This window comes from Ambystoma mexicanum, chromosome 4p (assembly GCF_040938575.1).
Source record: "Ambystoma mexicanum isolate Mex_15411 chromosome 4p, UKY_AmexF1_1, whole genome shotgun sequence".
NCBI lineage: Eukaryota > Metazoa > Chordata > Amphibia > Caudata > Ambystomatidae > Ambystoma > Ambystoma mexicanum.
The window spans coordinates 1,155,444,824-1,155,460,792 of record NC_090927.1 but is presented as its reverse complement, the minus strand read 5'-3'; the positions used below and the strand labels follow the sequence as shown (position 1 = coordinate 1,155,460,792).

General features: G+C 44.2%; 1 protein-coding gene across 2 annotated transcripts in view; it reads right to left on the bottom strand.

The window, feature by feature from the left end:
- LOC138453690 (uncharacterized) overlaps window positions 1-15,969 on the bottom strand; it is a 724,495-nt gene that overhangs the window by 408,540 nt on the left and 299,986 nt on the right. For both annotated transcript variants that reach the window (XM_069606759.1, XM_069606758.1), the window contains exon 4: window positions 15,551-15,670. In XM_069606759.1, coding sequence (XP_069462860.1) covers window positions 15,551-15,670 — 120 coding nt within the window. The remainder of the gene's footprint in view (window positions 1-15,550; window positions 15,671-15,969) is intronic.

Here is a 15,969-nt window from a genome sequence, read left to right as displayed (position 1 = left end):
CTATTGGTATTCACAGAGAGCAACTTAGTGAATTAAGGTTTTTTAACATCCAATTTTAATTGTATCATTGTTTTTTTCTTTTTCTTTTTAGAAATGTTGTTAGGTTCATCCCTATCCTGATGAAGACATAGATAACTATTCAAGTCAAAACTATGTATTAAGAAGCCTATTTGACTAAGAAGACTTATTTATCTTGGCATCAACAGTCTGGGCACTAATAGTCGATAATTTTTGTCTGGAATGAACCATTATCATTGAACACTGGAAGTGTTGTTGATATTTCCATTACACAGAATTTGTATCTGTTTGCTTTTGATCCCATTAATTGTTTTTTTAGAAAGCGTATTTTTTATCCTAACAATGGAACAGTTGTTGCACTTTCTTCACATTTCCCTTTAAAAAATGTAAATGTACTATTTTTGGAGCTGTATTGAGCTGTATTAGTATGAATGAATGTATGAATATCTGTTATATAGGATGTGTTTTACAAAATGAATTAATTAAAGACTTTTTTACAATCTATAACAAAATAAAATGAATTTTTGATGTAATACCCTTTGCCTTGTTCTTCAGTTGCTCTTGTGTTTCCGGCACCACCACCTGTTTCATACCCCTCTTATAGTCTCACCTGATGGTTTGAAAAGATGAGCTCTCCATCCTGCATTGAGCGCAGGGGTGCGTAGATAACCAGTTGCTTCACTGGCTCGATGGAATTGGTGAGTTCCAGAACAATATTGACTCCGAGATTCCTGGCAAGACTCCGTAAGTATGTAGTTCGTAAGAGTTCAAATGCCTGACTTTCACTCTTGTCCGATTCCTTGCAGGTTGCAGCGTGACCTTAGTGATGAGTGCCGTAATATCCTGGTAAGGATTTGTATTATCCAACACAGTTCGATAAAATAATGTCAATATGTAGCGTGTTGCTTTCTCCCTTATTTAGGCGCTGAGAGAAAGTATGAAGTCTCGGGGAATAATGCCTCCAGCGGTAAAATCAGGTAAGTCTATTGTGGTGAGGAGGGTTCCCCTTGTTAGTCCCTTTGTTTCACCTTGCTGTCCTTTTGTTTCCCCTTAGGGGCCGGGGTTCGGGGAAGATGCAGTGGAAGCTGCGCCGACCCCGTGAAGAGGAATAGTACCCCCGGTGGTAAAATCAGGAAAGTCTATGGGGGGGGGGACTAATATTCCTCTGTGTATTCCCTTGTCTCACCTTGCTGTTCTTGTCTTCTCCTTAGGTGCCGGAGTGCGGCGGGAGCATGCAGGAGGATGCGGTGGAATGTGAAGATGCTGCGAAGGCTGGTGAGTTCAGCGCGGCGCTGCAGCAGGCGAGGCGACGCGCATAAAATAACTTCTTTCTTCCAGCTCGAAGACGCGATGGATTGGGAATTCAGGTAAGGATCAAAGGTATTGCTCTTGTTCTAACCTTTTCTCCTTCTTTCTCCCATTTTCTAGGAACTCCAAACTCAAGGCGGGCATGGCAGAAGACTGGATGCAGACTTGCAGGCACGGTGAGCGTTACGCTGCTGGATGCAGAATAACGCGAAGCGCGTGCTGCTCTTCGGGCATGGTTTAAATAGCCTCCAAAGTAGTCCCAGGTAAGTATTCTTCCCCAGCCCAACCCGAGTAAAAAAATAGTCCCTAGGTAAAGTAGTCCCTTCCAAGCCTCTTTTGGCTTGGAGCTCTTGCAGCATGGTCTGCATCAGGTAAGTTTTAATCTATGAGCCTGGTGCCTATGGAGAGTCAGTCCTGGAGCCATATGAGCCTGGCGCCATAGACGCCAGGACTGCACCCAAATAGGGTTGTTGGGCTTGCTTGGGATAACTTGATGCCTGCTTCCGGGGTTGCTGGACTTGGTCTGGGTCCCCGGGGGTAGGCATCAGGACATGCAGTCCAAGCCGCCGCAACCTTCTCTGCAGAGCCATATGAAACGGCAGTACCAGGTCAGTGGGGGGACCAAGATCGAGGATGTCCGTAAGATCATCCTGAACAAACTCCCCTGGGGGAGCCGACCATCCCAAGTACTCGGTGACCCGAGACATAAGGCGCCGGTACAAAGAATCGGCATGAGTGCCAGGCTGAGGCCTACAAAACTCCACCTCCGGAGAGGTGTCCAGTCCACTGGCATCATGCAGTGACTGCCTGAGGTCTTCAAATTGGCTATGGCCCGAGAGAAGCTCATCTGGCACCGTATCCGGAACCAAGCCCTCATCAGAGCCCTCATCAACCTCTGAAATGTACTCCAGGCGGTGAGAGGAAGGCACCTGGGGACCAAGGCTATGCCTGACCTTAGCCAGAGCCTTTCTAGGGGCTTCCCCCGTGCCACGGGGCCCCTCTGACACCACCACCTCGAAAGGCGTTGAGGGCGCCGAACGAATTGGCGCCGGCGTCGAGAGAATCGGCGTCGAGTGAATCGGCATCGACGTCAGCCGCAGCGCCGCCAGCATCGACGGCATCGACACAGGCCTCGAAGCCAGAGCTCCGAGCGTGTCCTTCGATGACCTAGGCGCCGACATTGTCGACGACCCCCTCAGAGGCGGAGCCTCGAGAGAGAGAGAGGCCGGCGACGACCTCGGCGCCACAGGCGTCGACGTCTTCCTCGAAGACTGCACAGGATTATGTGGTCTCGAGCGCGTCAAGGACCGGGACCTGGAACGGGCATGGCGACAACAGTTACCCTTGTCTGAGCGGGACCTCTCCCGCAAACCGTGCCGACCACCCGAGCCAGAAGGCGTGCGTGCGGTGTCTCTCACCCGATCACGACCGACCCCACTCGGAGGCGCGGACGGACCGGTGCCCTGCGATTCGAGAATCGCTAACATCTTATTCCCGAAGGAAGCCCATTCCTCCGTTGTCGCTTGCATGGTGGGTTAAGTGACCCGCCGATGGGCGGAGTCCTCGGAAGAGGACGGGGAAGGCGACCGATGCCGGCGCTTCCGGAAATGCCTCGAAGAGGCAGAGGAGTGGCAAGACCGACTCCTGGAAGGAGACCCACTGGACCTCCGACGATGACGCGGAGAGTCACCTCTCGATTTATCTGTCGAAAGCCCCGCACACCTCGACTTCCGGGGCTTAGACACCCTACCTACCGACAACTTCCTCTTGCGCTCCCGCAAGGCCTTGGCCGTGAGCGACTGGCAGTCGACACAGTCGTCCGTGTCGTGGGCCTCCCCGAGGCACCAAAGGAAGGCGTCGTGCGAGTCCGTTACTGACATCTTGGACCCACAGTCCCCGCATTTTTGAAGCCTGGACGCGGGGTTGAAGACGAGGCAGACATCGTCATGAACAGGCTTTTTCACAAAACCGAACAGGTTCAAAGAACCGAGAAGATTACAACAGAAACTCCAAAGAGTCAAGGCGTACCGAGATTCACAAAGCGAACACGTTCGTGGAAAAAACGGAACTGAGGCTACGGGCGTCGTGCGTCCTACTTATCACATCGGGTGACGTTGGCCGTCGGAGGAGGTCCTCGGGGACGGCGCATCGACGTAGGATGCAGAACATTTTCCGAAGCAGCACAGCTGTGGTGATTACTGTCAAAGATATGGAATACGTCGGAGGACCCAATCCCCTCGAACTATCAATATAGCACGTTTTTGAATTTATCTGCTTTTCTTAAATATATTGATACCTTTATTTAAGATTCACGCAGGTACAGACAATCTCATTTGATCATTGGAATGAATTGGGCAAAGCTTGCCTTGTTTGCATTGAATTCGTGGATACTTACATCCGAAAAGATGGCGGATGCGATTATAGGCTTTGGCTACAATGACGAAAATAGAAGAGGGACCAGGGTTGTCATTACCATGACAACCGGCACTACAACAAATAGTTTATGAAGATGCCATTCGGCACCCCCGCGAGATAATAGACACATGCGAGTAGAACGCTAGATGCGACCAGTTAAGGTAAGAGACTATCAATAAATAGCAGTTTTTTTAATAAGTGTTAATGTAATTTGCAATGCGCTCACATAAAATGCTGCGATGCACAATGCCCAAACAATGAACGTGTCACTAAAATTTCGCATTGTGCTTGTAAATGCCGCTATGCACAATGTTTAAACAATAAACTTAGAATTGAAATTACCCCTACAGGCTAAAGTTATGGAAATGATTAGTTATGGTTACAAGCCTCCAACCGCTGTATACGTGTAAAAGCAACACGTGGAAGTAGTGTTCTGCTGAACGAAACGAAAATATATTTTACTATGTAAATTGACAAACTAGAGGGCGAATTTACATATTTATATATTACCAATGGACAGAATAAGATACTTAAGCACGTAAACAGGGTTGTACTTGAATAAATGGCTATGAGCTTCCATCCGCTGTCCACATGTAAAAGTAACACGCGGAAGCAGCACTCTGCTGAACGAAACGAAAATATATTTTACTATATAAATTAACAAACTAGAGGGCGAATTTACATATCTATATATTACCAATGGACAGAATAAGACATTTAAGCATTTAAACAGGGTTGTACTTCAATAAATGCTATATTTATACTTAAATACTTACCAAATCCACACTTTCCTTCAAGGGCTTGAACCCAATTATTGAAGAGCACCGATGAGAAAATAATGTGGGGACATGAAACTTATAAGGTAAAATTACCCACTTTTAACTAGAATTAAAAAAATAACACGATACTCTTATTATCAAACAAATGGACTAAAATTCATAGAATTTTCTCGTTTTTTCTTACCTTTCAATCCTTCCCGTCGCTAACCTGTGATTCTCTGTGTTTTTGCTTTTATTTGATCGTTTTTACATTTTATATTTTTTCTGATTTGGTTGTTTTATGAAATGTATTCATCCACATGAACAAAATGCAATCTTTTGTACTTCCTCTTTTCCTTTCTCTTATCCCACTTTGCTTCTTATGAATTCACATGGGCTTTAACCTGATCATTGTTTGATTTGGCTTAGCTTGATTACACTCACTATTCTATGCAAATATGGTTTATTTTGTTGAAACTGTTCTTTTAAATGAATTGAATGTCATATATTATTATGAACAATTTATTTTGGAAAATAGAAACGTATAAGTTTGCGTGAATGATCAATATTAATGCCCTGATTTCAGAAAGGCCTCATGTACGGCCGAAACACGTGTCATCTACAAGGGCAAAACTGTCAATCTACAAGGGCTAATCTGTCTGAATAAAGAATTATTTTGTTTTTGCAAAACTACTCCTTTGGCGCGGTCTTCTATCTGAGTCATTTCTCAACAATTATTCTTATTAGTGGTTTCTTTGGCTTTGTTTACCACAACTCAGGAAGATGCGACTTTCGGTACGGTACTATTCCAAGAGTTCTACAATTTACAATTTGTTCCAAGTTTATTTATGTCACCTTGATAAACCGGACCACCAAAGCCAACATTTTTTCTAATTACTCTGATAACAAGTATTCCTGGTAGTTCAATAGTTGAGAATGGCTTACATCAACGACCTTCAAAAATGTGTCTCCTCAAACACGCGACCACTCTGATACAAAGTATTCCTCTAGAATAGAAAAGTTCCAAAGCTTGCGCACCGGGTTTCTCAAAGTAGGGCATAGTGATGAAAAAATAAGGCATAGTGATGAAAAGTGATTTGCTCAGGTTCACATAATGGGTCTCATTATAAGTTTGATGGTATTCCGGTGGTAAATCTGACAGAATACCGCCAAACAGTATTACCGTTACCACCACTTGATCTGGTAGAATTACCGCTGGATTACAAGTGGTGGTTTGGTGGTCTTAGTCCCCATGGACTTGATGGGTATTTTGGCAGAATTACCACTGGCAGAAATTCTACTGATATGGCCATTTTCTGGCGGTAAGCCGGCAGAATTACAACCAGCATGTTGCTGGAGAGTTTTCCTCTTCCTCGCCACCAAAGTTATAGTATGGTGGTGCGGTAATGTAGTGGTAACTGAAATACCACTGCATTACCGCTGGTTTTTCCTGCACCCCTGTACTTATAATGAGGCCCAAAGTATGACATGAGAAAGGTGGGGATTCCAGTCCTTTCTTTCTGGACAGCTTCGAATTCAGAATGCAGGGGAGACTTCCTCTTCTCCTATTCCATCTTCAATATTAGCAACAAAAAATCCTTTCTGCAAAGTTATTATTCAAGGGCTAAATTAGTATACTGTTCAACAAATCTGATTTTCAAAGCACCAATGTATCTACAAGAGGGAAGCCTATTAATCGTCTGTATCCTGAGGCAAATACATCTGAGAAACAGACTATGTTTATAATAAGAAGGAAAACTTAGTATAATTATAATCTCAGTCTGTACAATTGTGTATACTTTCAAAGTACCAAGTCACATAAAGCAAGTACGCATCACTTACTCAGAAAAAGAAATGAGGTCAGTTCCACAACTAGCTGCAATTGATTGCTGATCAGACATAGTTCTCAGAAAATGTCAACCTGCTGATCTTCCATTTCAGATGTGTACCTCTGTATCATTTACACAATTTCCCTTACCCAGCATCCTTTGGTGTCCTTCCCTTGCACTACATTCTCAATGCCTCCCTATTTCTTACAATTAACTTTCAGACCTTCGTTTCTCTTTTGCTCCATCCTTTAACTATTAACTCAATCTCCTTCTGTTGCACGCACTCCTTCCCTTGCCCGCCTTGCTCATTCACCAATTCCTTGCCACTCAGGCCCTTTAATTGCCCATAACACCAAGCCCATTCCTTGCCCCTCACAAACTTCCCGTTGCCCTGGCTTTCAGTTAGACCTTAGACCACCTTGATTTGCCAGTTAGCCTCTGCAAGACGCGACAAGAGGTCACGGTCAGAGCCTTTCTGGTAATTGTGGATATGGTGTCTGCACTTGGGCAATGCAGCGTGAAAGACAGCAAGGGGACAAGCCTTTTTTTGCGCTGCCAAGTTGCACTTTCTTGGAAGGTCAGTTGCATATTTCAACTCACAGAAGCAGAGAGAACTGTAAGGTGAATGCTCCTTGGACCTGGAGTTGGAGAGGGAGCAAGAGTGACATATTATATCAATATGTGTTTTCAAATAAGTGGGACTGTGTCTTTCTTTAGTGTGTTTCGGACAGTGTAACGTATAGATGAAAGGATGTATCTTTGCTCATGTGGCTTTGTATCTATTTATCTGAATCTGGTGTTGGTTTGTATGTGTGTCTTTCGTTGATGACATAAGAGAAGAATGTTCTGTACACAAGACAGTGGAAAACAATCACACACTTAAGGGGTCTATTCAGAGTTGGGTGGTAACAGTAAAATCGTCAGCATTTAGCAAATACTGTTGATTTTACGGTCTACCCAAGTCAGGGTTTGGTCAGATACAATCAGTGGTTTTCCACATGTGCTTCCATTCAATAGAGTGAACAAAGGTTTTACAAAGGGCCATGTTGAGGGGGTAAAAAGATAGGCATCTCTGATTGACTACTCTGACCACCTTACCAATATAATGGATAAAGGGGCCAGAATGTACCCTTTTGTGCATAAAGAAAATCAACAGTAGTGATATGAGCCACTACTGTACATAATCCATTTCTCCCTTCGCATTGATGCTAAAAAAAAGGCTGAAATAAAGGTTAAAACATTTTACATAACCGTCATGCTTGGTGGTATTTGTGAAATAGCACTGGAGGTATCCCAGAAATACCACTTCTCCTGGTGGCAAATGTTGAGTAGGACGTATTTGCACTAATACCACCGGCAGATATGGTAACTTTATTCAGCTGTATTAAGTGGTCGAAGTGAGCGAAAAGAAGTAGTGGAACTATGTTCCCTGCTGACCTGCCCCTGCTCCTTATAAACAGCATCACCATGCCCCCTCCAATGTTCAATACAAACCCCCAGACAAACGTACCTGCTGTTTAAGGGAACGTTCAGTGCAGTGCATTGAAGTGCAAGTTTCAACTTCTTCTTACACTTTTATTTTAAAACAAAGCCATTCCAGAGGTTTAAAAAAAAAGTATAGGAATGGTAAAACTTAATTATAAAAAGTAGAGGAGCACCACTCCCAACCGCTGCCACCCAATTCGACCACTGGTGGCATCACAAATTGGCCAACTCTGAATGACCCGTTTAGTTTATAGTCTTCTAATAATTAATACCAGAATAATACATCTTTCCATGTGTTTTTTTCAACTGTGTCCTACAGCCATTTCTATAACCACTATATAAGCAACATTGATGTGTGCTATTCAGGAAGCTATTAAACAATTTTTGTATGAACACACTGGTGATAGACAAATTCACCAGAACATAGGGGATGCATTTGTACAGAATCAAACTGACGAACAACTCTAATAAGATATGGACTTTTACTTCCTTTGCAGGTAGGCTTCAGGACATGCTGGTGTGGATTCTAACAAACCAATGGTGTATGGGGAGCAGTGGTGCCAACATTTCCATCCAGGGTCACAGAATCTGTTATTTAAATGCATGCATTGCCACTGACGGTATGAACACGCCCCTCCAGCCTCGACACCTCTCACTCACCGTCGAGGCCCATTTCAGTTGGCCACCCAGGCACATCTACAACAATGCTGAAATCAAGACGAATGACTCGCCCAGTTTACAGAGAATCTGAGCAGGCTTTGCAGCATTCAATTCCTTTGTGGCAGGCTAGATTCTGAAGGATTTCATCTTTTTCAATATTTCTTTTCTGAGCTCTGGGCCAAGTGGCAACAGTCCAGCCGAGCTAGCAGGCAATTGCCCCTTTGCCCCACTTGCATATGGCAGTAGTGCATGGGATACATCCCAGGAAGATAACACAATATCTTGTACCACATTCACAGTCTGGCTGATGTGAGGAACCTGAGGGCGTCCTCACATCTTTTGCCCCTGGATCCTCTTCTCAGGTGGCCAGAAAAAAGGTCATCGCTTTTGGATGCCGACCCTGGGGGTGGATAAGCGAGGGAGGTTCACTTTGGTGGAGGAGACTTGGAGGGCGGGGGTAAGAGGACGTCCTTAGGTGTGACATGGTATCACACCTAAGGAAGCCACATCTTATACAAAGATATGCCAGCTAAAGAAACCCATTAAAGTTAGGATCCCAATTCTGCTTGACATAATGGAGGATTTGACTAAAGAGTGGAATAAGCCAGAGAAGACTGGCGTTCACAGGTTTCTGAGCATAATGTATCAGCTTCTGTGGTTCCAGAAAAAGTATTCTGCTACACTAGAGATGGAGTTTCTCCTGTCTACCATCTCGGGAAAAACAGCAATAGCCTCAGAGTGCGATCGCCCCTTAAAAGAAGTTATAAAGCGAATAATTTCTCCATAAGGGCTGGTACCGACTCAACCTATTACTACACAATCAGTGTTGGATTATGTCACAGTCATATGGGCAGTGACAGGGGAAGGTGCTTACTGCCTAGAATAAAAGGCTGTGATGTAGAAACAAATTCAGCTTTTTTCTGATATTTCCAACAACACCCTTAGAGCTGCTGCCTTTGTTTCTATGTCCACGGTGGTGGCCAGAAGGTAGTTCTGATTGAAATATTTAAAGGTGTAAGCATTGCTACTATGCCTGACTTTCCTAGTCAATATGTTGTTTGGATCCATGGATGTTGAGCAGGCCAACAATAACTGTTGCAGCCAAGCTTACATTTTCCAATCCATCATGAAAGACCAGCTAGAGTCAGGGTCTGAAAATGAATTGTTCTTTTCAGAATACTAGACCTAACAAAGGTAGGGGGTTTTGTGATGTGGGACAGTCACCATCCAGTCATCACGCACTCTAGCTCCCTTCAATCAAAAGCTATCCTATCCATTTGGCTTGCCATCGACCATCAACAGAAGTGAGTGAGGCGGGGTGGGGGGGGGATTCCAAAGTTCCAACATATTAGGCTAACTTCAATTTCATACAAATAGGTTCTAAACATTGGCTAACAGAGGTACTCGATCACATTTGTAAAATTCCCCCTAAACCTCTCATAGAATGAGCTACATTATCAGGAACAGGGAAAATGCTTGCTCTAACTGGAAGGTGTCCAGAAGATGTTGAAGAAGGGAGCCATCATCTGTGTCCCGCCAGAAGAATTACTTTATCATTTTTCGTGTAAGGAAATCATCTGGAGAATTTTCCCTCATTCTGGACCTAAAGGATCTGAACCAATTTGTACGGCACATGCCATTTCAACTGGAGTCCATACAGACCACCTACTGCACACTCAGACAAGGGGAGTTCATGGTCTCCATCGATTTAAAGGATTTCCATATTCCACTCCACAAGTCACGCCAAGAGTTCCTGCGATTCACATCAGGGAAAAAAACAATCAATTTCAGATTGTACTGTGTGGCCTCAAAACCACCCCTAGAGGTTTATACAAAATTCTGACCCCTTTAACAGTGATTCTTCAAGGACAGGGGGTCAGCATCAACCCTAGCCAGATGACTGGTTAATTCATGGTGCTTCAATTAAAGTAGCGAGCGTGCATGGTCTTCAGTTAGCCTCCTCTAACCGAAGACCATGCATGCTCACAACTTTAATCACACAAGTGGCTAATCAGATTTAACAAGTCACAAATGAACCCCTTTCTTCGCAGTGGAGTTCAGGAAAAACTGCAACCTTGGTTTCTACCAGCACAACAAGCCCAGATTGGATCTTTGTGCTTTTGAGTCTACCTTCCCAACAGCGCACCAGTGACTGAAGGTTCAGCTGAGATGGCCTCCTTTAGCTTGTCAGTTCATTAGGACATGCTCCATTTGAAGACTGTAGTAAGGCATCTAGTTCATTGGAAACATGAAGTAAAAGCATATGACACACCTGTTCCGATGATGCAGGATGTTGCGCTATCCCTATGGTGGTGGCTGTAGAATACAAATATCTAAAAGGGGTAGAAACCCAACCATCTCACCCTTTGTCAGACGGATGCTAGGAAGATGGGCAGGGGAGCAACCACAGCATCCCAAGAAAAAATAAAGAAAAAATAAATTGAGCATTTATATCGTATTTTATGCTGGAGATCATCCGCTAAGCAAGGGGCTGGGATTCTAACCTTTGACACTCTGCATGCTCTTGCTTGAATCCCAACAGTCATCGAATCGGAGAGGTCTGTCCGTCATTTACCTTCGCCTAGAAAGTTTCCCCAAGAAGCTGAAGCGGATGTCAGTCTTGGTTCAGTCTGACAACTTGGTGGCCAAATGCTAAATCAACTGTAAGGGGGTTGGGGTTCTGCAGCTATTGGAAGATCTAGCACCCGAGATTTACTCGTAGGCAAAATTACACCTCTTCCATCTGAGAGCAATTTATATGCTGGGCAAAGAGAACATCAAGGCAGAAGTCTCGAGCAGGATCTGTCACAAAACCATGGTAACCTTCAGAGACATTGGCTCAAGAATGGGGCCAGAGTCAGGCCTTGACGGCATTGGCAATCGATTCCCAGATTCCCCAGTACTGCTCCATGACAAAGGACCCAGAAGTATGGGGGTGGGCGGTGTGGTTGGATACCCTATCTCTGCACTGGCTAGAGGGGTTGCTCTACATCTTTCCCCCAATAACCTTGATCCCAAGGGTTCTAGAAAGGATTCAATAGGAAATGGCTGCAGTGATCATGATTGCACCCTAGTGGAAACAGACACACTTGTTTCTGCTTCTCTGGCAATGAATCGGTTTAAGAGGTATTGATTCTACCCACAATCCTGTGCCCTCTGAGATGGCCCTCATCGAGTCCAGTCCTCTTCACAGATTCAGGCTGTCAATGTGATTGTTTAGAGGGGGGGACTAATTGAGGTGAACATGTCAGCAGAATTAGCACTAGCCATTTAGCAGTTTAGGCATCCTTCCACCCTCAACGGTTATGGAAGGCACTGGGACTCATTCTCCTCTTGGTGCTACTAGAAGTATGGTTTCCTCCAGCTTTCCAATGACCCTTCAAAGTTCTAACGTTCACTCACAACCTGATCTATACATACAGACTACACACCATTTCTTACTCACCCCACTGAGAGTTAATTATCACTAGCCAATGGATAGTGCACATTTTGCGCCCGTTAGAGCCTTACGTCCCTAACTTGTTGAAGTCCTCTCGTTCTCCACCAAGAATGGTGCTTCCTTCCTGGGACCTTCCATTCGTTTTGGATGCTCTACAAAGGGCTCCTTCTGTTCTGTTAGAAGATGTCCTTCTAAACCTCCTATCAAGGTTATTTTATAGTGGCCAAAAGATTTGTTAGGTACCTGAGAGAGTTAGAGGCCCTTCACGGCGTATCACTGTACCTTCACTTTTGTAATACGGACCTCTGTGTACACCTATCCAACTCATTTAGTCCTCAGGCTTCAACTCCTTTTCATTAAGCACAGGAGCTTGATCTACCTTTGGATGTACGTGATTATTTTGTAGCCGAATATTTTGAATCCGAAAATTTCGAATTCAAAATGTCTGGCATGCTATAATCACACACATCACCCCGCCCGCTATCCCCCCTCCCTGCATCCCCCTAACCCTTAAACTTACCTCCACCACCAAACTTACCTTTTTGTCCTTCCCCGCTGTGCTCACCCTGCGACGTGAGTTCCGCCTCCCCATTGAGAGACGGAACATTAGCAATAGATTACTTTTTTCTTCTTTTATTAACAAGCTTTATTTGTCCCCCGCATTCCTTAACATGAAAGCGGGGGGCACCCCTGCAACCCCTGCTCCCCCTGCATCGACATTATGGGTTTTCGTTATTTTTTCCACTGCCGAATTTGGCATTTTTGCGGATGCGTTTTTTTTAATGAAAGATTCTCCTGCTACCCTACTTTCCTTATTTTCTCTGGAGAACTCAATTCATACTTTAGACGAGAGTACAGGAGTAAACATGTACATCTCTCGAACCTCAGCCTTTTCTAAAAAGGGATTAATTATTTGGAACCTTCAGCCCAGGCCATGAGGTTCTTAAACCTTCCAAGGTTATGCTGTGCTGTTGAATGAAACAGGTAATCTCACTGCCATATGAGCTCACGAGGTTGCCTACTCCATTGGTATACAGGGAAGGTTAACCAGAGGAATCACAGCTTTCTGGCCAGAATTAAAGGGGGTACTCATGCTAGAAATATGTTGGGCATCAACCTGGGCCTCTGTCCAATTTTATTGTGCACTACCTGCTTCAGGTCAACACATATTCTTGGGGGTCATTGTGATCTGTGACTCAAAGTCTGCTGCTTGCCATATCCTCATGTTGCTAGGACTGGGACAAGAAAGATTGGGTGTTGAGGAAATGCCTCGAATACTTATCGGAAGTCAAAGTTACTCTGAATCCGGACCCTTCTTCCCTTCATCCCACCCTAGGCCTTGCTCATTATTTTGAACCTTCTTGGCTTGAAAAGGTCATGAGACGCTGCAGGGAAAGCCTATCTTTATAAGCCATCACAGAAAGGAGGGGTGCAGAAGGGGATGGGGAAGGGGTTCAAAAACGCATATGTTTGTAATTGTATTGAGTACTTGCCAGCAAAGGTCTGTCAGGGAGGCTGTTACTTCACTGTGTTAGTACTGTGATGAGAAAGATATAGGGGCTCATTACAAGTATGGTGGTGCAGGAAAGAATTGGCGGTAACAAAATTACTGCCACTTTTCCTGCCCCGTCATATTATGAGTACCATCAAGCTGGAGGTCAATCCTCCCACTTTCGGCCGAAACAACCAGCAAAATCACCGGAATTGTTAACTCTGCCACTGTCACTCGTAATCCGGCAGTAATTCCGCCGGACCAAGTGGCGGAAATGGTCATTCTGTTGGGTGTATTCTAGTGGCAAACGCCTCAAATTACCACCAAAATCAATTACAATTGGAGCCACTCAGTGCTATGAATTTACCACAGGATTACGAGTGTCGATTTGCGATGGAAATGCTCATTTTTGGATTCCATAAAAATCCATGGGGATGTGCACAGAACTGTCGTTATTGGTAAATCCGCTACAGTACTTCAGTCGATGTTTGTCTTTCAAGTGAGGCTTTACATCCAGAATTTAGCTTGAGGTAAATCTTCCACTTAAAAGCCAAACTCAAAATTTGGGGGTGTGGAGCCTAATTCCGAGTTTGGTCGTAATTCGGTAGTAAATACATCAAATTACCACCAAAATTGGTTCCCATTATCGCCACTCAGTCCTATGATCTCAGCACAGGATTGTGAGTGTTAGTATGGTGGTGTAAATCACCATTTATTGGAGTCCATAGAAATCCATGGGGATTTTCATGGAACTGTCACGATTGGTAATTGCACTACAGTAATTCACCCGATTTTTGGCTTTAAAGTGAGGATTTACCTCCAGAATTTTGCTGGAGGGGAATCCTCCACTTCAAAGCCAAATTCAAAATGAGGTGGTGTTTTAAAGTGGTAATAATTACATAACCACCAAAAAAGTGGCAGTGACAGACTTACCACCACTTTCCGCACTGCCAAATTTGCAAGGTGGCCCATAGACTGCGAGTACCGAAGATTACCGGTAAGCAATCCGGGTATTTTCCAGCCCTCTGTTTTTTCACAAGAGCAGCTGTGGGTGGTTTAGTCCTTACTATGACCCATAAACATTTACTTGGTAACTGTGAAAACATAGCACTTTGTTTGAGGTGATCTAAAATCAGTGCCTGCAAATAGATTAGTAAAGCAATTTTAAGATGACATTCATGTTTTCCGATCAAGCTTCTTTCCGTTTCTAAGTTAAGAACTCTCATTTGTTTTTCAGTGTGTGGACTAATAGTTCTGTAACCTGTGCAACTAGCCAAAGCAAGTAGAAGCTGCTTCTTGGGCATGCGTATCAGCAGAACCAGAAGAAGGGTTGAGTCCTTTTTCAAAGGAGCGTAGGAGGGGGCAGCAAGGAGCCATGTTTCCATGGATTTCCTCCTATCTCTGCTTAGCTCGCAGACACACGCCAACCACAACGGCATTAACTGCAATTGTTACAAACCAACGCTAAAAAAACTGCAATAGCTAACCAGACAATACCATTCATCGTTACTCATGCTGCAATGTGTGCTTAGCAGGATTCCAAAGTGATTCTGATCCAAAATGGCAGTTACAGAATAACTAGACGCCTTGTGTCAGCTATGTGTGGGTTTTGTTTCTATGACGAGGCAGAATGCGCCAAAGGTGACTGAGAAGAACATGCCAAGCCGCCACCTAGAAGACTGCAAGGTCCTCGACTGCTAGTACCAAGCCAGCTACCGCCCTCTTGGTTTTACAGCCAAACTAACTATCTATGGACAAGCAAGCCTGTCCTTACCAGGCTGCAGCCTTGCTCTCCTTTTGGCACTGTTTTAAAACTCCACCACTGTTTCCCCCCTAACCCGCCCCTCACCCCCCACGCATCAAAAGCAAACCTTTTCCTCAGTGGACCTTTTTCTGAATTTTTCATCTTTTTTGGAGGGGTAACCTTCACAGAAAAATGTGGGTTGTACAGTAGTTTGCGTTAACAATGGCCATGAATCCATTCACTTCGACAGCATTATTATAAGGATGTTGTACCTTGGTTCCCCTGTGCCCCGGTTTTTTTCGTTATTTGCATAAATGTTCTCTGTAAAAACATTTTGCTCTTGATGAAAAAAATCATACTAAATGAATTATAAAAAAATTATTTCAACAATAATGTACTCACCAGATGAGGCCAAGGTCATGATGCATGCACAGGAGTTGCACTGCACAGCAGCGTCGCTCGACTCCAGTAGCTCAAGCATCGGCTCCAGTAACCCAGATTCAACAACCACTTCTTTTTTCACTGTATACAAGGAAATAAAACATATTAAAAACGCATTCCAGCATGAAGAAACAATGCTGTTTTACTGACCTGGCTATTTCCCTTTTACTGAGGGAGGTGGGGCAAATAGAGAAGCACTGAGCCCCATTGGGAAATGTACATTAATAGAAAACATATTAAAAATACTGCTTAAAACATCGAGCACTGAGGTCCAGAGACACAAAAGCACAAAAATAACAATAAACACTTTTATAGTGGACGCCACAATATCCGTAGGGTTTTGCTGTCACCCAACTCAATGCCTCATTACAGTCTTGCTG